This window comes from Anas platyrhynchos, chromosome 6, assembly GCF_047663525.1.
Source record: "Anas platyrhynchos isolate ZD024472 breed Pekin duck chromosome 6, IASCAAS_PekinDuck_T2T, whole genome shotgun sequence".
Classification (NCBI taxonomy): Eukaryota; Metazoa; Chordata; class Aves; order Anseriformes; family Anatidae; genus Anas; species Anas platyrhynchos.
In genome coordinates this window covers 34295183-34316063 of record NC_092592.1, presented here as the reverse complement: position 1 = coordinate 34316063, position 20881 = coordinate 34295183, and the positions used below count along the sequence as shown (strand labels likewise).

General features: G+C 41.7%; 1 protein-coding gene across 4 annotated transcripts in view; it reads left to right on the top strand.

Annotated features, from left to right (window-relative positions):
* The window catches only part of SHTN1 (shootin 1), a 61171-nt gene that overhangs the window by 2540 nt on the left and 37750 nt on the right, over window positions 1-20881 (top strand). For 2 of the 4 annotated variants that reach the window (XM_072039833.1, XM_027460307.3), the window contains exons 2-4: window positions 7159-7211; window positions 14425-14485; window positions 19033-19127. In XM_072039833.1, the coding sequence (XP_071895934.1) occupies window positions 19041-19127 (87 nt within the window). In that variant the 5' untranslated portion in view covers window positions 7159-7211; window positions 14425-14485; window positions 19033-19040. Of the gene's footprint in view, window positions 1-7158; window positions 7212-9494; window positions 9692-12792; window positions 12934-14424; window positions 14486-19032; window positions 19128-20881 lie in introns of those variants that run through there. The other 2 variants (XM_072039832.1, XM_021274112.4) reach the window with 2 other exon arrangements.

Here is a 20881-nt window from a genome sequence, read left to right as displayed (position 1 = left end):
TGGTCAGCTCCACCAGTGCAGTGCTTGGCTGGAAAACTAAAACACTGTAAGATTCCTTATTCTCTAAGAAAACATGGAAAAGAGCTTGGATGCTCAGAAGGTAGCCCATTTTTCTACCTCCCCTGGTCAGCCTATGTCCAAACCAAGCTGGTCTAGAACAGCTTCTACCTTGTCTGGTTAAACAGGAGCTTCCCTTAACCAAACTTCAAGTGGGTATCTGTGATCGCTGACCTTGGTATTTCTTTTTTGCTTGTTCCCATCCACTCATCACTGGAAGCTCACAATTATTGCCTGCTCCAGATAAATTCTGCCTTTCTGAGTATTACAGGTGGTTTAAAACGCATGGTCATATTTATACCATGAGACAAAAATAAGGCTAAAAATCTGCTTTTTTTCCTGAGTGACTGCTTTCTTCCAGTACTGTTGGCTCCAGAAGAGCTCTCTGTGCCAAAACGACAGTTGCTAAAGTGACAATAATCAGTCGTTAACAAGGCAGGTTTGGGTTACTCTTCAGAGAAATCCTAGCTTCTTGAAATTGGTTGGAATTTTCTTGTTGACTTAGTGGGACTGGGGTTTCAGTTATGAAATCTGAAAGTCTTCTGCTCTGGTAGGCTGAGTCACCACTGGTGTGTAAAGAAAGTTTATGAGACTCCAAGAGTAAGTTCAAAGGAAAGATGCTGTAACTCGAGCACTGGCTGTCCTAGATCCTCTTAATCTATTGAAACAGAAACTAACAGGCAGATCCTGACCTGTAAGGCTCTGTTCTTGATGGACATTCCCAAAATGTAGGAGTGTTAGTAATTTGCTGTGAGACTAGCAAGTCTTTTTTGTAATGGTATGGCTGGCTATAATTTTTTTTCTGTTCCACTTTCAGGTATAGATAATATTATTCTGAAAGTAAGTGCAGATGACGGAAGGATCTGCAGTCCCTGAACGCCTGGGGTGCTGGGTGTACCTTCTGTTCAGGAGCCCTGTATTTATAGCATTTAAAGTGGTACATGGCTTCAGGTTACTGTAACATTCCGGCCTGTTGTCAGGTTTCTGGATAACGCCCATTGATTTGAAGCAGTTTGAAGACATTCATTCCATTGCCCTGGTTCAGGTTCTCTTTCAGGAGGTGTTTTCCTGCTCTTGAGAAACAACCTGGCATGTAACGCCGGGTAGCTGCAGAGGAGAAGGCAGCAGCCCGTACGTGGCTGATGGCTGTAACGTTTCTACTGCTGCTTATCCTTTTCCCAAGCAAGGTCGGCAGATCGCACCTGAGGCAGGTGTTTCATGGCAGCCACACAATTCTCAGTGGCAGCTGTGACACTGACTGGTGTCTGGGCAAATCCACTCGGCTGCTGGGCAGGGCTCTGAGCAGCGGCAAGGACGCCGAGGCTGTCTGTGAGCATGATGTGCTTGTCTTTCACCCGTGCCGAATTTTCCAAGTCCTGCATAGCAGAGTTGGACACCTGACACTGCTCCTTCGTCAGCTTGCTCTGTTACCGAGTCTGAGGTGAGCATCGTGGAGAAACACGATCTCTGCATTGATAGTTAGGACTTACAGAACTAAAACTCAAACGATACTTTAAATAGCTCTGAGATGCCTTAATCAGATAAAGCAGATCTGCTGTAAACATTAGTGTTACCTAAAGGTACTCTCAGTGATATCTCCAGCAGGGCATCTTTCCATTTAACTGGCCCGTATAATCCCAATGGGTGAGACTCTAATTTAAAACCAAATGCTTCTGGAAACAAAATGAGGTGGGCAAAACCTTGCCTTACCAATGGCTCGGTGTAGGACCCAGCAAACCAGCCCAGCAGCTGCCCCAGCTGTGATCGATTTCCAGCGTGGAAGATTGCCTCGTTTGTCCTTGGTTTGATTGGCACTGCCAGAACTTTTCCCTTAAAGAAACGCATTCAGCTGTGGTCACATCTTCATTCAATTGAAAACAGCAGCCAGCAACCAGAACATCTGGAGTTACATCCTGCGTAAAACTACACCTGCCACTATCACAGTTAAATTTCTGGTGACTTTGCTAAATTACTGTAGATAACTAGTGTCAACTTTTTGCTACTGTTAACTACAGAGATACTAAATATGATTTTCTTCACCTATTTTAAAAGTCTTATTTTGTGTTTGTTGGCTTATTTTGGTGAAGCGTGATGATTTCCAGTCTCTAACCCCAGACATTGTACCTATATTTTTTTGGTTTTTAGATCAGCTCATTCTCTTTAAAAAAAAAAACAAAGAAAAAGTACCAGAAACTTTGAATATGTATTCTAAAGGACAGACTACCAGTGTGGCACAACTATTTTATGATATCACTTTCACAGCACATGATATTGACGAGCTCTTAATGCAGTTCGACAGACTTGGTCTTTGTGGCAGAGCAGTAACTTTTGTGGCCAGGGGAATTTCTTTACTCAGGGTAGGATATCTTGTTGGCTGCTCTGTTCTGTTCTGTAGTCACCTGCTCTGCAGATTTTTTCCACATACCTGTGTGTGTGCCTGTGTACACAGTAGCCATCGTTTCCGAGCAAAACCCTTCCTGCTTGAATGCTTTCTTCATCTGTTAGTGTCTACAAGCTTTTCCCACTTCAGTTGCTTGTGTGTAACCGCGCCTGGTTTTCAGAAACTGTGAAGGTAAATCTTTCCGTATGAGCTGAGTAGGCTTTATCAGCCTATAGTGTGTTTATTTTCCATTTCTGGCATACAGAGAGCCGTAGGACTGCAGGATATATATTTGGAGTCTCGTTAAAAAAAATCTTAGTACATACTTCTACAGATTTGAGTAAAATTAAGGCGTGTGGGAACACGGATGCGGTATCTGACTTATTCTTTGTTCTTAATGCTTGTCTTCATATTCTTACGTGTGATTTTTCTTTCTTTTAAGGAACTGCTTGGTATCTGAACCTGACAGCTTGTATGTGGCTAGTGCCACCATTGCCACGCTGCATCCTGCTGGGTTTGCCTGGGTTTAGCAGAAGGGATCTTTGCAGAAGATCTTTGTGCATGAAATGGGGAACAATGGAAAAATCCAGTCCTTTGACCTTTATCTTCACTCCTGGCAGCAGTTCCCAGGTCTTGTGCATGCTTTGCTCGTCAGCAGATCTCTGCTTTTTGAGAGAGGGTTTGTGCAACAGGTTTGGCCCCACTCTCTGTTTTCCAAGTATGCTGGGATGAGGAGCGTGGCAGGAGCCACCCCAATGAAGCTTCTGGTGTCATCCTCCTGCAGGGGCCCTCCTCCCTTTAAGGATCTGTCCAAAGCTGCCAAAGGCCAGGTGTGAGTTCCCTTCTCCCAGCAAAGTGACTCCGTTAGGATAGCTCATCTCACCCAGGGCACTGCAGGCTTTGGCTCCTGCCTGTGCCCGCACAGACATGCCTGCATGCGGTCCAGGGAGCAGCAAGGAGAATGCCCTGCTTTTTTGGACAAATCTGCTTGCTTGTTGATAAAGTAAGGGTGAAATGCTGAAGCAGCATTACGGGCTGATCTGATGTGGGAGAGATCTCAAGCTACTTGAAGGCTGCCCTGGTTTACAATATAAAAGCTAAAATATAGGAGTGCAGCATTTCTAAGGTTTTTCTTCTTCCTATTTTTTAATATGCAGGTTTAGAAGGGAGGCTGATTAACTTTTTTATTATAAAAAGAGTGGGAAGTCTCACCATCTCGCTCTCTACCTGAAGGTGTCTTTTCTGGTGGTTCATTCCCAATTATAGTCATTACATACTTCTCCCCTCGTGACCTTGTTTCAGTAATAAGTGCTTTTTAGCATAGTATCTACATAGTATCCAATATAAAAACATTTAATTGAGATAATGCCTATCTTCTGTTGGCAAGTCCAGGTTTGGGAGACAGGCTGACAACAACTAAAAATCATAAGACTGAGATATAATTAAGGGAGCTGTGGTACACAGAGCTACCTGCTTAATTGGGTACCGATGAAGTCCTCTGATGGGTGCTTCCAGGACAGCCCGTCCTGGCCAGGGAGCAGCTGGTGAGCAAGCAAGGCCGTGTTATAGAGGAGCAGGCTGTGCTTGCCCATGCTGTCTGTTCTGTGCTTTGGCTAGCTTAAAATAAGAACAAGGCTGGCTGCGAGTGTGTTTTGGGTGGGTTAAGAGCTGTAGCCCAAAATATTCTCTTCTTTTCTCCTCTTCCCAAATATTTTGTTCCCTTAGTCTTGAAATCAACTCGTCGTGTTGCCCTCAGTCTGCATGAAGGTTGTCTGAAGCAAAGAAGTGTCATTGGGACCCTACTAAATTATTTCCACGAGACTGCTGTGTATCAGGAATAATTCTGTTAAGGATAAACTGAAGTCAGTGTTAGAAAACGGCAGTATCTCAAGGCATCTGATGCAGATTTAGTATGCTTCTTCAGGGTTCACTGGAGACTAGTGGCTGCGAAATAGGAATTTTACTGTCAGTATGTGTTACAGTGAAGGTTTTTCAAGAAAATGATGTATAGTCCTGGAATTTTAATAGCACCTTTGGTAAAGCATCTTCACTTGTTTGTTTCACTCACCACTAATCTTTATTCTAGGGTAATTTAAGTATAGTGTAATCTGAATGAGTCAAGATGAGATGTACCACGTTTTCAGGTGTGCATTGTGTGAGAGCCTTCGCAGATTAAGGAGAAGTTCCTGGCTCTCAGAGGAGGGTTAGGCAAGTCCTTGTAAAATAGCGTATGTGGTTTGTCAGTCTGTCAAGATGAGGATACCACCTCTAATCTGCCAAAGAGGTTTCCAAGGCTAATTTAATCTATGTGAGATTTGCAGCGTATGAAGTGATGCCTGTTTGCTGCTGGTATCGGCTGTCCTAGGACAGCTTTAGAGTGAGGAGATCCTTACCACCTTTAAGCAGGTTAGTGCTTCAGTGAACCTTACCCAGGCTCTTGACTTTTTTTGAGGTGGCCTCAAAACTTCATTGTACATAAAGCACTGGAAAAGTTTTGTATAAAATCCCTATTTAAAAAAAAAAAAAAAAAAAAAAAAGCAACCTTTAGTGCAAAAATAAACACAACAAATCCACCAGCTTTCCATTCACTCTTCATTAATTTTGAAGTTCTCTTCTGCCTTTGTGGAGAAGTTGATATACAGCAGAAAACATGTGTGGTCATGTTTAAATTATTATTTCAGTTTCTAGACCTGGTAAAAAGAGCAGTTTCTTCACTAGCGTTTAACAAACCTATGCTGAAAATCCAAAAAGTGGGATCTGTATGGAAGCATCATCCAGAAGTTGCTTTCCCTGAAGAAAGATGTTAAATAAGGTACTGGAACCTTCCTGCTTGCTAGCTGTATTGAAGGAAATATCATTATTAATGATGGTAAGGGGTTGCCATTGGTAAAAAGACACCAGAGAAGGCTGCAGCTTGAGCTTGGCATGAAGCAAGATGATTTTGTGTTTTTATGCCATGGCAAATGCACCGTGCATTACGATCTGCAGTAGGAGAGGGAAGGGCTTCCTCGGCCGTGCCTGTTACCTGGGGTGCCAGGGCATTGTGTAAGCTCATCTCGTGGGGTGCTTTGCGGTGACTTGTTCTCGTGCCTGAAGGGCTTATGGCTTCAGAGCTGTTGGGTTGTGGAGCGCGTGGGGAGGGCTGTCAAGGGTGGGACAGGGCTGCGTTTGCATTTTTCAGTCATTCGCAACGTGGTGCGTGGCAAGTAGCAGTTTGCCCTAGGAAAGGCAAGCAAGCACTGACAGCTTTCCAGTTCCAAGAGGCTGTATCTGGGGATACAGCTGTCATCCTTGCCTTGCCTCTCGGTGCCAGGTGCTGGAAATCTCTGCCTTCCTTTTCCTAAGAGGACCACAGAAATGGCTTAGCAGGGGGATGGTGATCAAGAGGCATGGCTTTTACGCTCCTGTGCAAGTGACCTTGGAGAAAAGAAGGCCACTTCGATTATTATTTAAAAAGAAAATGAAATTCTGCATTGGTGATGAGAGTAATAGACACGGTTAAGACAAGCAGAGCAGCAGTGTCTTGGTAGCTTTCAGAAGTGAGTTGAATTAGTTTATTTCAACAGGAATTAGTTTATTTCAACAAGAAAATAATTAATGGGAAATAAACATTAGTTTATTTCAACACTGGTGATAGAGGAGAACGGTAGTACAAAGTAGAACTTTATTTCTAAGAGCTGCTTGTTTGAAAGTCTGGATATTTAAAGCTAGAAGGGATCAGCAGGTTTTCACGTGGCTAATCCACCAGACTCTGCATGTTTGTGCCTTCAGATGTAAGGTGAGGTGTGAGGTTTAAGAGAAACATCTCTCAATATCTAACATCTCTACCAGCTGGAAGCTATCTATTCCAACCCTTTATCCATTTATAATTAAGATGGCTTAAAATAACACTGGTGTAGTAGTGTAGCTTTCATGAATATACAAGAAAAAAATTTGAAGGGTGCTTGGCTTCTTTATAGTAACAATAAAATCTCTGTGGCCTTGAAGGCCAAATGGTCCATATGGGACACGCCGAAGGAATGATAGGATCAGGAACCTGTGGCAAAGAAGGTATATAGCAGGCACACATAAATAAGGCATGAAGGTAGTAGAATGAGCGGTTCACTGTATATTTTTGTGTGCCCTTTTTAAACTGGAAGCTTAATTGGTAGCTGATAACTGTCTCTGCGTGCTATTTACTGGTTTGAAACAACGGACCTCCAGCATCCTGGAGGCTGATCCCTTCCCTGCTTATCCCTGCAACTGAGTTCTTGTGTGATCTTGGGTAAATCATGCAGTCTTTTCATGTCTCCGTTGTGGGGTGTAAAAGAAAAATGTATAAGGTGCCCAGCTACTCTGGAGGTACACAGGTGTATGTATGCATAACAGCGCTGCACCAAGCATGCTTTCTAGCATTGATCTGTAACCTGAGCCAGTGCGGGTTTAAACTGGTGTCTGCAAGGCAGTGCATTCACCTTGTAATTTCTGAACTCAATCAATAAGATTGTTTAACTCTCCATTGATCAAAAATTGATTGTTTTGGGAGCCACCATCTTTTTCAGACACTTTCCAATTACTTCAATTCTAAAAGGATATCCTGTTAATCCATAGGCTGTTAATGAAGTTTATGACCTATGTTATTTAAGAAGTCTGTGCCAGAAGAGTTTTAAAATGAATGAAATAGCTAATCTGAGTAAAAGAGAGACTGCCTTGTTAACCTTTTCTTTATTTTTCTTTTATAGCTATTGGCGAATATGAAGAGCTTAGAGCAGAAAATAAGAAAACGAAAGAGGAGGTTTGTATCTCAGGATTATTTCTTTAATATTTAAATACTACCTATCAGAACACTGTATTGACAAAGAGAGGTTGTCCTCTGCTTTTGTGAGCTCAGCTGGTTATTTCCAACAGCATCACTCATCAGTACTTCTTGTTTTAGGTAATAATGTAACTCCCAGCAGCTGTTCTAGATGTTCTACTCCAGAAAAGTTACTGTAACTCTGTGTGTTTATGTAAATCACTGCTGCTATGGCTGGTTTGTGTGTGGTTACAGTGTCAGCATGGAACAACTCAAGTGTTTAGATATTCTTGGGACAACTTGTTTCCCTTATATCAATACATTGTTTCACAACAACTTGATTTGCACACTGGAACTTACTGAAAACAGAACAGAAAAACCCCTGCCCTTGCTCAGCCCCTCTAAAAATTCAGAATGTAGGAATATGATTGCTGAAGGTACTCAGTCCTCTCTCTCCACAAAATGCCTTTTAATAGGAGAGGAATTTGTTTTATCTCAGTCTGCACAGCAGTATTGCAGCATAAAACAGCTTTGCAGTGTATCACATATCCTTTTGTGAAATATGTATGCCTGGCTAACTTGAAAGAGACTTTGCATGTGTGGGCTGAACTTCATATGTTACTACAGGCTTTATTTTTTAATGTGTGAAGCTCCTGTAGTACAAAAATAATGTCCACTTTCTGGGTTGTCTATTGTAATTCTGATAAGCTGTCTTCCTAGTAGGGAAATTAAGCACAAAGTCTCTCTTCTCACCCAGGACTCTTGATCATTGAAGGCACTTCTTTTCTGTGAGGAAACCAGCAAGAAGAGAGAACTTGGAGAGAGGCTTGATGGCAGCATTGTGCTGTGTAAACCACTGTCAATGTGCAAAAGGGTTTTAGCAGATACCTGCCAAAAGAAACTGTGGCCAGTGAAAGTCCCTTATCAGTTCTAGATAGGAGGGCAGTGGCAGCGCTGCTCCTCTGTGCTGTAAACAGAAATCTCCCCTTTCTCCAGTATCAGTGAGCTGAAGATGGAAGCTGTATGCTAATTTTCAAATCTGTATTAGCTGCCAGGACATGTAGGTTTAGCTTTGTTTTTTGTCAAGTCATTTCTGAAGGGGTCAGTTTTAGCCTGCTTGTTATAAATGTTGCAATTCAAGGCTGTAACCTTGTCCTTTAACTACTTTCTCATTATTAAAGAAAACTTGAAGCTTATCTTCACATTTCAGCTATCATTATGCCTACATCCACCGAGCTCAGCATATTCTGCTTCACTCCCTCTTACCTACTGACTTTCTTGTCCCTTCTGCTGTGCTTGTCGCTGCATTCCCATTCTGCTGTCCTGTGCCAGACCCTCAGATATCCCAGGAAACTTGTCATCTATGTTCACTACCTGGAAAACTGTGGCAGTTAACTTGCTAGTGCTCAGGAGAAAAGGAGGATAAAACTGAGGCAGACCAGGAGCCCATCTGTAAGGGCTGTAAGATCATATAAAAGACCTCCCCGGAGTGCTCTCCCGGCCTCCAAATCATTTGTAGCACAGGGACTTGTTGAGCTGTCTGTGTTCTCTATGTGTTCTGCCCTCAACAGTGCTCTCTCTCTTGAGTTTGTACAGTCTCCCCTCGAGCCTGCCTTGGTGGCTCGACTTCCATCCCATGTGAGGAGTTCCACAGTTTGACTGTTTTGTGTATGGAGAAGGAGCTCTCCAGCTTTGCCCTGAAACTTACTCCTCTTAGCACTGGTGTTTCTTCAACAAAGCTTTCTTTATATCGGGGAAAGGGCAGGGATTGTTGAGGAAGGTTTCTTTAAACTTCATTTTTATTTACAATTTTTTTTTTTCAGAGGCAATTGAAATGAAAAATTTTGCTGCCGAAATCAAGATGAAATGTTCTGAGCTTACTACTTACATCCTGCTTTTACTTCTTCCTCTCTCCTCTTTTTCCCAAGATTTCATTCTGATAACTGCTCCTCTGTGGGTTTCTTTGGGAACCTGGTATGACGTTTTTCAAAATACTTGCACAACAGTTGGGCATCCTCCAGCACCGAGCACGTGCTGAACACATTTGCCCAACTGGAAGATGGGGGGAGTGAGAACCTGCATCCTGCAGGTTGGTGAGCTTATGTAAGCAGCTCTGCTTAATGGTTTAAGTGCTTGGACTCAAGTGGTTAAGTGGGAGGCCCTGAGTGCATTTCTTCTGCATGAAAAGAATCTACTGATACAGAGTTCATGGTTATGTTTACTCTCAGTGCTAATACTGGCAGAAACTATCGGAGGGCTGGGTAATCCTGAAAGCTCATTAACACCTCTGTAACTTTATATCGTAGTTTATGCTTTGTAGGATTAAAACTGATCTGGAGGAATTATAGCACAGGCTACCTCTGTCTGTGGATCTTGGAAGTTGTGAGCAAATTCCAGTACAATTTCTGCCATTGTCAGTCATTATGAGCGTGAACTCCCTCTGTATCCATTATGGACACAATTGCATTGATAGGAGGAAGGTAAGATAATTTTTTAAAAAGATTTGCAGGTGGTTAGTGGAAAGTACCATGGAGTTAGGTAACAGTCTGTGTGTATATGCTTTTGACACACTCAGTGGAATTTTTTCTAACTCACCGAGATACCTGTATGGCTCTGTAAGCTGAGCTATGTCACTTTAATGAATGGAACAATGATCCTACTTTAGAATAGAAACAAGGAACTAAGCGCTTTGCAGGCAGCTAACTTAAAATCACATGTAATTTTAATTTTTGAAAATTTTTGAAACTCTGTGCTTTTTATTCTTTTTTTTTTTTCAAAATTGGAAAGTAAATTGATTTTTACATATGCTACTTTGCTTAAAACACTACCACTTAGGAGGATGCTACTAACGTTGAAAATTCAGGAGCAGAAAATCAGATCTTTGATCCACACAGTGTCTCTTCCTCATTCCCTTTTTTTAAATTGCAGATTTGGAGAGCTCTGGTGGGGTCTTTGACAAAAGTGGCCTGGACATTTTTTTTATTAGTATTTTTAAATACTTTAAAAAAAAAAAAAAAAAAGGAGCAAAAATGACACCAGCAGATTACTTCTCTTAGGTCACCCTTTAAATTGAAGTAACCTACTAAGCAAGTGTAATAGTTCACAAAAAGAAATAAATAGGTAACTGTGCTCAGTTGCACACACGTGTAGTTAATATGCAGTTCTGACGTGTTCAGAGTCAGATCATGAATAAATATTTGACTACTTGCTAATCAGACAGAAATGACTCTGAACACTGGTTTTGACAGTGTTTTGTCATTCTGCCAGTAGGAGAAAAAAAAAAAGCAAGACAGCTTTCCCAAACAGTAGGTGTAATACTGTATCTCTGATAGATCATTCATGGTGTTTGCTCTGTTAAAGCACACATACAGAGTGGATTATATGTTTTGTCACCAAATGGGAACAGAGAATGGATTCTGCCTTGATGACATGCTCATTCTTTCAAGAAACATAGCAAATGTCATAGGATACTTCTGCACGCTGTGCCAAACTCATAATTTTAGAGCAAGCATTAAATCTGCATAAATTTTACAATTTGTGTAAAAGGGACAGAATGTATCTTGTGTTGCTTAGCAATGGCTTAATTGACGATATGGCTACCATGTGAACTTCTTGCATTTTAATATCTGGGCTGAACAGTCTCCTCCTTGTTTTTGCCCTTTGAAGGCCCTTTTCTGAAGTCAGTAGGACCTTATGTACAAAGTAGCTGGCAAAATAGAAGGCTGTTAGATGAGAACAGACAAGAAACCCACTAATTGTCTCCCTGAAATCAGTGGCAGAGGGTCACTGGGTGGGTGGGAGAGGGTGTGCAGACCTTGTACCCGCAGCCTTCCAGTTGCATTGCAGTCATTCATTGCATGGCTGCATTCACTGACTACCCGACATCGCCGTGTGGTATCAGGATCCCGTGCTGGCATGGAGCTCTCTTGGTATTGTGCTTGCTCCGAGTACACGCCGAGTCCATTTACTGCCACCACCTTGCTGTACAGGCAGTATTTGGTGTGAACACCCCTACGTGACGTGTAGATGATTTGTTTCTAAGTAGTCAGCATGTCAGTCGGTTCTCTGCATTAGAGCTGAAAGCATTGCCTCATATTGTGTACCTAAAGGCAAAAATCTCTAATGGAGCTGGGCTGGCAAAGCTCCCGAAATTGTTTCTTTAAAGGTGAAGCATCATAAGGAATTAGTTGCAAAATGAATTTTGGAAACTGAACTGTTACTTGTTTCTGAAAGTACAGATGTGATGACTTTTCATTACCAAGAAATTAACATTGACTCCTGCAGCTAGTTCAGAAATGTCTGTTGTCTCTTACCCCTGGTTTTTATTGGGATAATGATGCTATAAATATTAGATTAAAAAGATTGGAAGTAAAACGATATGAAAGCTTATTTTGCTCTGCAGAGAAGCCAGAACTCTTAACAGATTAAAACCACAACAAATGACTGACAGTCTGGGAGTAGTCTACTGTTTTTTTCCATTTGAGGGTACTCTTGAGTTTGGAGCTATCAGTTACTACTGACAAGGAGATAAATGCTTGAAAACTGTTTCTCTCCAACAATTCATGCAGTTGAATGTGAAAAGTGAACAGTGTATTTTACAGGAGTATAACACCGCTCTTCTAACATTTAGGATGAGTTATCTGCTGGTTAATTAACAGCTCGGTTGTATGTGCCTCAAACTGCTTTTTTGACATGAGGTGGCTGTGAATTTTTACAGCTCCTGTGCTTTGTTGAGAGCAGCTAGTATACCTAAATTTGGTATCAGCAAATACTTCATGTTTTAAAGGGAAGGTCAAATTATTTTAAGGGGAGATAATGTTCATTATTATGAATCTTAATTATTTTATCTGAACAGTTTGCATAATTTTCAAGTTTTAAACAGTACAGGTAGTTAAAGATGATTTCAACTTTTCCTAATTTTTAGCTAAATTGGAGGTAAACAAATTTTTGTTTTTGCAGGACTGTGTAGTGGCCCTGCTTGCACAGGTCTGATTGCAAGACAAAAGGCAAAGTGCTTTCCATTGATCATTTCAGCAAGGGCAACAATCTCCCATTCTCTTTTTCTTCCTGCTCTTTCATTCTGAAGCACGGTAGCAGCAAAAGGAAAATATTCAGAAAGCTGCAACTGGGAGCAGGAATTGCTCTGCAGAGCCCCAAACCTGCAGACCCTGATTGTGCAGAGAAACGTGCAGCTATCCGCAGAACAGTCGCCGTGTCGTGGTCCAAATGGAGCTCCCTGCAAATAGCACTCAAGGTGAAGTGGAATAGGTCATTTAACTTCCCCTTTCTCTGCGCAGGGAAGGCTGTTACACCTTACAGCACATTACTGGAGGATTTCAAAAGGAGTTTCATCTGCTAATGGGATGGGGAGCATACGGCATCCTGTCCATCGGGGTTTCCGTCAGTAGGGAGGTATCTCACTGATTCCCACAGGCAACAGATTAAATCCTTAAAATGCTATTTTTCTTTTCCTGCCTGAGCTTTAAAAGTGCTTTCTCACTTGATGTGCAGCGGGCTGTAAGCTTACAGGGCAGAGAGAAGTCCGTGGGTGAAGTATGCCAGAGCGGTACAGTGTCTCTGTTGTAAATGTGAAGAGGCAGCAGCAGTGGCTCACACTGCTCCCCCTTTGCAGTGCAGCTGTGCTCTGCAGGAACAGTCAGAAACACTTCCTTTCTGGGGCTTTTACTGCCTTCTGTTCCTAGATCGTGCTTCCACCGGTAAGGTAAGACACATTTCTGCTGAGGAAGCTGGGAGGGAGGGCAGCAAGCAGCAAGATTCGTGCATGATTTCCCTTCCCCACTTTTCCTATGCAAGACAACCTTAACTACTGCTTTATTAACATCCCACAGCGTCAGATGAAAAAGCGAGTCCTCGCACAGCACAGCTTGCTCCTTCTGCACCTCTTCCTTGTTTCACAGCCCTTCCCTCCTGCTCAGCCGCCGTCCCTCGTCTCATCACCCCAGTGCCACGAGAGGAGAGCTTGCTTGTCGAGGGCAGCTCCTGCTGCTCCCAGACAGCCATCAGCAGCGGCTTCCAGTGCCGGCATGGAGGTTACTCCCGTGGTGACACCGCTGGCATCCTCCCCCTGATCCTTCTTTGGGCCTTATCCAAAGTTCCCTGGGGCTGATAGAAGGGCTCTCTTGGATTTGGCTGCCCTTGAATCGCGCCGTCTCCCTTCTTGTTACTTAACAGCAGGCTCCTTTCCCAGCCAGCTCAAAGTGGGTCTTCATGTGGAAAAAGTGAAAATCGAGCAAAATCATTTCAGCTTTCTTCTTTTTCCCAAGTCTGTTCCAGTGATTTGAATCCTCGTAATTGCAGGAGTAGTTGCGCTGTAAGGAGCTCAGCCACACAGATCTCTTCCAGAAGTTAATTTATGATCTTGAACATGCACAGCCGCGTGTGAGGAAGAATGCCCGGTGCACCATGAGCGTGAAACACGTTATGTGCCAGTCATACTTCCCCTTGGGTCACGGGGCTTTCACACTGCGGTTAATCACTGACTGTGGCTCTTGTGAAGTTTACTCACTTCTCTGGAATCTTTCATTTGCTTATAAGTGGGGTTTTATTAGAAAAGTCTATTTAGTGTCTGTTTTGTTCCTTGAAGAAACCTTTTTGTCATAAGATCAGTGGCTGCAACCCTATGTAGTGTTAGCATTAACCTGAAAATTAATAAAACTGAGAAATTATCAAGCTATGAAAAAGAGTGTCCTTCCCTTTTCAAGGGTTACTCTTTGCTCACAGTGTTCTGAAACTGAGAGGGATGTCCCTGTTATTGGTCTGGGGTATTTTTTTGCACATGGTAGGTATGGAGATGTATAGCATTGTCTAAATCTATTTGTGTTAAAGAAATTAGACTTAAAGCATATTCATGGCATGCGAAATGCTGCTTTTCCTGTTGTGTGGTACATGGATGACTGTTTATACCAGTCTGGGATAAATGTGGCTTTTCTAAAATATTTCCAGAGTAGCTTGGAATTGGAGCCTAAAATCAAGGATAACTTGTCATTTTTGTTGAGAAATACTCTGTGTAACAAGCTTTTTATTTAGAGCTCCCACCAATCCTAGATGACTGAAAGGAAAAAGAAATGATGCTTTGATAGGCATCTGTACATCATTGTTCAGCAGCTGATCTTTGTTGATTTTCACATGTTGTGGGTGACTGCTAATTAAATAACTGGGATCAGTGTTTCACTTCGGTTTTCTCTTTTCCTAGTGTGACAAAATCAAACAAGAACGAGATGAGGCTGTCAAAAAACTGGAGGAGTTCCAGAAAAGTAAGTTGATATGTTAGTGGAAGTGTGTTTCTATAGACTTATGAATATAGATCTGCAAACTATAAAGCAGTGTTAAGAATGCTGAGAGCGAGGTCCACTTGCTGTTTCTCCTTCAAAGCCTCGTTTGAAGCAGTTAATCCAGCAAGACTTTGATCATTGTCAGACTGACTGGTGTCACAGCACTTACAGCTTGACCCAGGTAGCCATTTGTAAGGTGCAGAGCGGTGAAAACACGGTGGTACAAATGTGGTTCTATCTCACCAGGGTTCTGCAAGTGACATTGGGAATAATATATGCTTGGATTGAGGAGGATTTGACCCTACTGCTAAAACTGCTGCTGCTGCTGCTAATAATATTTTTATCATGAAGACAGAAAAAAATTACTTTCGACATAGACGTACCGTTAAAGGTTTTTAGGCTGCACTGATGTCCATTGATAACTTTTCGGGCAAGTTCTGTCTTGTCTGGGCTGTGAGAATGTCAATATTCAGTTTTACACTTTTATGGTAATGGTTCTATTGAAACTGTACGGTGTCTGGAAGCAACAAAGCACATCTAATGGGAGTGGAAGTATTCTAGTGGAATAGCTCCTTAGAAGAGACAATTACAATAGGATTGTGGTCTGTTATGTCTGGTTTCTGCCAGTACGGTGAACTGCACGATGAAGCATTAGAAATGTGGATGAAGTTAATGCAGGATAAGGAAATCACATGGTCTACACTTTTGTGTGCGTTAATAGAGGAATTTGCTCACTTCTATTTTATAATTGTTCATATGATACAATTATGGAAAATAGTGTAAGATCAACAGGAATCGTCTACCGCCTTAAATGATCTTAGATAACTATTCTGTGAGGCAAGAATGTTCTCTAAGAAGTCTAATTCCTCTGGAAAAAATTGCAGCCTGTTTTGTTTTTGTTATGATACAAGGAATACCAGAGTGTGGCAGAAAATGTCAAGTAGTTAAGACTTAAAATTTGAAGTAATATTTGATGTTGTAAAATTTTATAGGTTTCTTTTATCTTCCTTTCACACTTTTAAAGGACATACCTTGTAAACATAGTGATAAAATGCCAGGAATATTAGGATTTTAAGGCAATAATAGAGCCCATTATTTGAACGACAATATAAAAGGCAATTATATTGATGAAGAGCTACATCGGCTTTGTGTCTGTGAATAAACTTGGCCTGTACTCAGCTTCTATTTGTTCTCCTGGCATAAACACATATTGTGTGTGATTCCAGTTTAATGGGGCCCCGTTTGTATGCCAAGCAGCTGCATTTTAGGCCCTATTGCGTGATTTCATAGCTCTCTGAAAATTGGTTCTATTGAGCACAAGAGATAGAAGGTGGTGGTGGGGGGGAAAGCTTCAACACACAATCATTTCTTTTCAATTGGAGCCAGCAAGGTTGATGACAACATGACCATTGTGTTATAATGATAAGACCACTAAGGATCTGTACCTCTCATCAAGGCTTTCACACAACAGCAGATACAATTTAATTCACTGCTCTGTCAGCAGTGCTGATACCATTATGCCGTCTGTCTCCACAGTTATAATCACTGTCCTCCGAGAAATGCAGTTGAAATGATCTTGAGCAGTCAAAGAAACTCTCAATTAAGGCTGCCACTTCCAATGTGTCAGATTGTGTCTTATGCACTTGGTACAATTTTCACTTCCAATCCTGTTTATTTACAATGTCTACCAGTAATTACGCTTAACATGTCATTTAGTGAGGGTGCCCCTGCCAAGGAGATTGTTGGGTGCTGCAGTACCATTGAGTGGGAGTTTCTCGCAGTCAATGCCATCAGCGGCTTTTAGTCCCTGATGGGATGCAGTAGTAATGTTGATAATGCAAGTATCGTGCTCATCAAGTCATAATTAGATGCCACTCAAATGTGCCACTTGTAATAACAGTGTTGATTCATGTTTTCTCGGTGACTGCAACTACTAATTAGTTAAGTGGTTTTTGGTTGGCCTGCATTTGCTGCGGATTATTATTACCCCTGAAAAAAACTGTCAAGGTTAGAGATGTTTCAGGCCACTTAGTGCTGCTTTATGAATTTTAATATTGACATAATAAGAACTTTGGACAGACTTAGGAAATAATATATTTTTGTATTTAATTTTGAAAGAATTTTTTCCCCTGAGTTAATCATAATTGCAGGTTAATTAAGCTTAAATGAACCAAGAGTAATCTCTAGTTCTACCATGCGAGCCCGATCCTTGTTTCCCAACTTTAGCTGGCTTTGCTTGAGGGCGTTCGATTCCTGTCTGTGAAATGGGAGCAGCACTGTGTCTCCGCTGGTCCCTCATCCCAACTGAAGCATTTCATTGCCCCAAATCCTAGAACTAGGTGGAATGAAAACAGAACCTATAAGGATGTGTACGTGTTACCTGAAGCTTCTCCTCTTCCAGATGAAATGTAGCATCGTGTATGGCATGCTTGGAGCATGCAACTTCTCTAAAGCCAGGAAAAAAAAGAAAAGACAAGAAAATGAAAAGAAGAAAGGTGGGGTGGTTCTGCTCTTAGAAGACTTTGCAAATATGCTTTGTGGACCAGTTCTTCCTGCTATACTATTTTTCCTGCTCTAAAGGGGAGTTAGCAGGCAGCACTTGAGAGAAGCTCTGGTTTTTGAGCCCCAGGCCGTTGGATCAGACAATTTAAGGAACACCATGAAAACTGCTTCTATATTAATGAGCTTACTTCTTGCATGCAGCTACCGATTGGACAGCAAATTCCCATGTATTGCTGGCTTCCTGTGTCATCAACTATAACGTTAGTTAATGTTGGCTAAGTATCAATAATGCTGCATAAATAAGCTTTATCAACAGCCTACATTTTTCTAGTCGAAATGCCCGTTTTGTAGTAATTAAGGTGATCGCCGGGTATCAGGGGGTGTAAGCATCTCTGATCAGTTTTTAGGCAAAAGTCTTAGAAGATGGCAGAAGGCACATAGTATCCAGTGGAATGAAGTCGTTAGTTTTTAGACTTTATCTCCATGAAAATGGAAGAAAACACTAGAGAAAGTCCTCCTTATTCCCACTGTGCTCTGCCAGCCTTGTTCCTGCTCCAAGGTGGTAAGCTGCGAATGGTCCTTTCTGCTCACTCAACTTCTGGCACCGGGCTGAAAGGAACCTGCCATGAAGTGCCTGGCAGAATTAGAGTCCAGCTATCTTACAAAATGGGAAATTTGATTTCCTGCTTTTCCTCAGAACCCCTGTACAACTTGAAGCTTTGCATTTAGAAGACTTTCAACACTAGTTAAACACCTGCATGTTGCTGAAAGTTGAGGAGAATTGCAAGCAAAAATGCACTTGTGCTTTTAAAATTCCTCTAACTTGCATCGTTCTCCTATGTTACTAAATAAGCTTTGTTCTATAACTTCATGGTCAAGTTTATTATACATCTTTGACAGTGACGTGTATCCACTGTGGTTCTCTCTTGCTCTCCCAGCTGGGCAGTTAGTGTGGGAGCACAGCTTCGTGTTTCTGATGCAGGCAGACAGCTGGCTCTTGGCCTGCTCTCACTGAGGGCTGAATGTGTCCATGTTGGTGTCCTAATCCTGGAGGATGTCCCAGCCCTGTAGGATGGTGAAGACAGGTTGTGAGACCACAGTGCTCACTTCAGTGCACACTCAAATGCAAAGAGACCATAGATAAGCAATTGAGACACTACAGCTATACAATAATATGGAGCTTGGGTTGTCATCTGAATTTGTCAAAAGTCATACAGTGTGAGTGGTGTTGAATTTCCATCAGTATTGTGTCCATCAGGGTGTACCCCAGCTACTACAGCCAGCTTCAAAGCTGATAGGGCAGAAAGAGGGGAAGGAGCAGGGCTGAGCTCGTCATTTCATTATTTTTTTTGGAGCACATGCTGTATGAGGCATCACAAGTATAGAGGCTTCAGTCACTCCTTTCTCTATTTCCTAGTAAGCCCTAGGTCTGTGCTGTGTGTCCATCCTGCAGCTTTTCTTCTACCTTGTGTTCAGCAACTGTGGTGATGTTTAAAGTACTGTTTAAACCTGAGGACTGGAAGGTGAGAATAATATCTTTGTAACAACTGGGTTAATCTTGCTGTTTCTGAAGATCAGAACATCAGTATTTTTAAAGTTGTATCTATGCCAAATGTTTAGGAGAAATTGCTATGGCAATCTTAAGGAACAATCCTAATGATATGACTCCACTTAGAACTACAGCTTAGGACTTCCCAGTTTAGGACTACAATTTTTCAATTGTTAGTGATAGAAATGAAGATGGTCAGGGAGGCTTCTGCTGGCCTTCTCCTTCCTTAAGTTTTTCTTCAGTTCTCCAGTTCCCTCTCTTAAGGTTGCAGGCATGGTTTCAGAGAGTTGCTTAAAGCAATCATCCAAATATGAAGTGTTCAAAGCAATTTCTAACTGTGCAGATGTTCTAAGTACGTACTTCAGTGTTTGAATTTTTTACATAGAAGGTTAACAGAAAAAGATGTAATATTTCTGATCATGGGATGCATGTGTCAAATGCAGGAAAACACTGACTAATGTTTAAATTCTCCTCCTAGTTTCTCACATGGTTATAGAGGAAGTAAACTGTATTCAGAATCATCTTGAAATTGAGAAGACGTGCCGTGAAAGTGCCGAGGCTTTGGCTTCTAAGGTGAGAACTACGGTGATTCCGTTTCATCTGATTTCCTTTTTTTGTTGTTGTTAAAACTTGATATTGTGTGCATGTCCCACGTATGTTTTTGCATAATCTTGTAGATCTGTGAAGTTGTTTTGAAGTGGCAAAAACTGCAAGCCATATGGGAGATGCAAAATACAGTTCCTGCCCTTGGGGGGGAAAAACACCCATTTAAATTTAGTTTCTATTTTGAAGCAGTAAGTCATGGACCATCTTGTTGATATCTAGTTTTTATATGCATTTAGGTTAAATGGAAAACAAGTTTTAGAACTGTCCTGTGTGAGATATAAAACAATAATGAGCATTTCAGTGTCTAAATCAAATGGAAAAAGTCAACCACTGCATTACATTTCAGGTGATTGTTTATGAAAGCAAAGCAAGGGCAGGGGAAAGGTGACCTCCGCTGCTCTGTTGATTGCGTCTAGTCTGATGAATTTAGCAAGTGTGTAATTTTCTATATTCCATCTCATCAGAAGTGCATTATTATTAAAGAATGTTTTTATCTCTGTGTTATATATTTTTGGTTGTGTAAAATGCATCTGAGCCACTTCATCAGAAAATGGATTACAGCAATTTTGAACCAAATTTCATTAGCAATGCTGACTGCCTTCTCCCTCCCCCCACTCCCCATCCCCTGCCCAAAGTACATCTTTAGATATGGTAAAAATCACACCAGCAAGAAATCACTTTAATTTAGATGCATTAGCAATGTACTTTCTGGAGGTATTTACTTAATTGTTTGCATAATGACACTATATTAGAATTCGTAAGATAGACAATCAGCATCTAAGTAAGAAAATGAATGTATTCATGTAACTTTTCTTCTTTGCACTTTTGCTGTAATGGAGGTCCAGGGGCAGTTCCAAGACTAGCTTTATCCCCTAGGGGTGCTTCACCAAAGTGGATTTGTTTGTTGCCATAAACCGTGTGAGGTTCCCCACACCACCCTGCCCACTTGCTCGGTTTTGTTCTTTGGGAATGAGGTGAAGTTCTTGTGTGAACCTCCTGTAGTTAGGGGCCTGAGGAAAGAATCAAAGATGATTGCTCAGGCAAGAGTTCAGGGTAAGCCTAACTGTTCAGTAAGTGTTTTATTTCTATGCAAAAGTTGGACTTCTGAAGTACACGTTGACCTGGATGTGTTGTATGTCATTAGTGGAAAATTGAACCTCATTCTTAGAGCTGAATGCAGATAATGCTTGGCCGGTGGGTGGCCAGACACCCCAACATCCACCTTGCCACTCCTGAGATTATGCTGAGCCTGCTGAGATGTGGGGTGTCTATATGTAGATGCAGAGCAGTGAAAGAAATTTAGAGAGTGAACATTTGCAGCAATCCCCATTGTTCAGTTTTTCCCGGCACTTTGGTCCAGATGGAGTGGCATTGTAAAACCCCTTCTGTATCAACCACCAACCAGGCATGTGTTTCAGCATCCACCCCAGAGTGGTTTCTGGCTTGTGGTCTGACACAGAAGGAATTGGTGTGTGGTATAGCTTTCGTTTTACATATCTTGACTTTACGGTAGTAACTCCTGAGAACAGAAAATAATCTGAAATAATTTTACAGTAATTTTGTCCACATTGGAAGTGTAATTGTGGTGTGTATTAGTTGTAGTTCATAAGCAAAATAACTGATTTTCTGTGAGCAATTGATACAGCTGGCAAAATCAGACGAGCTTTCAGGAGCACAGTCCCTTTGTTCAGGTCATTCAGTTCGGGCTCTTGTTGATACTG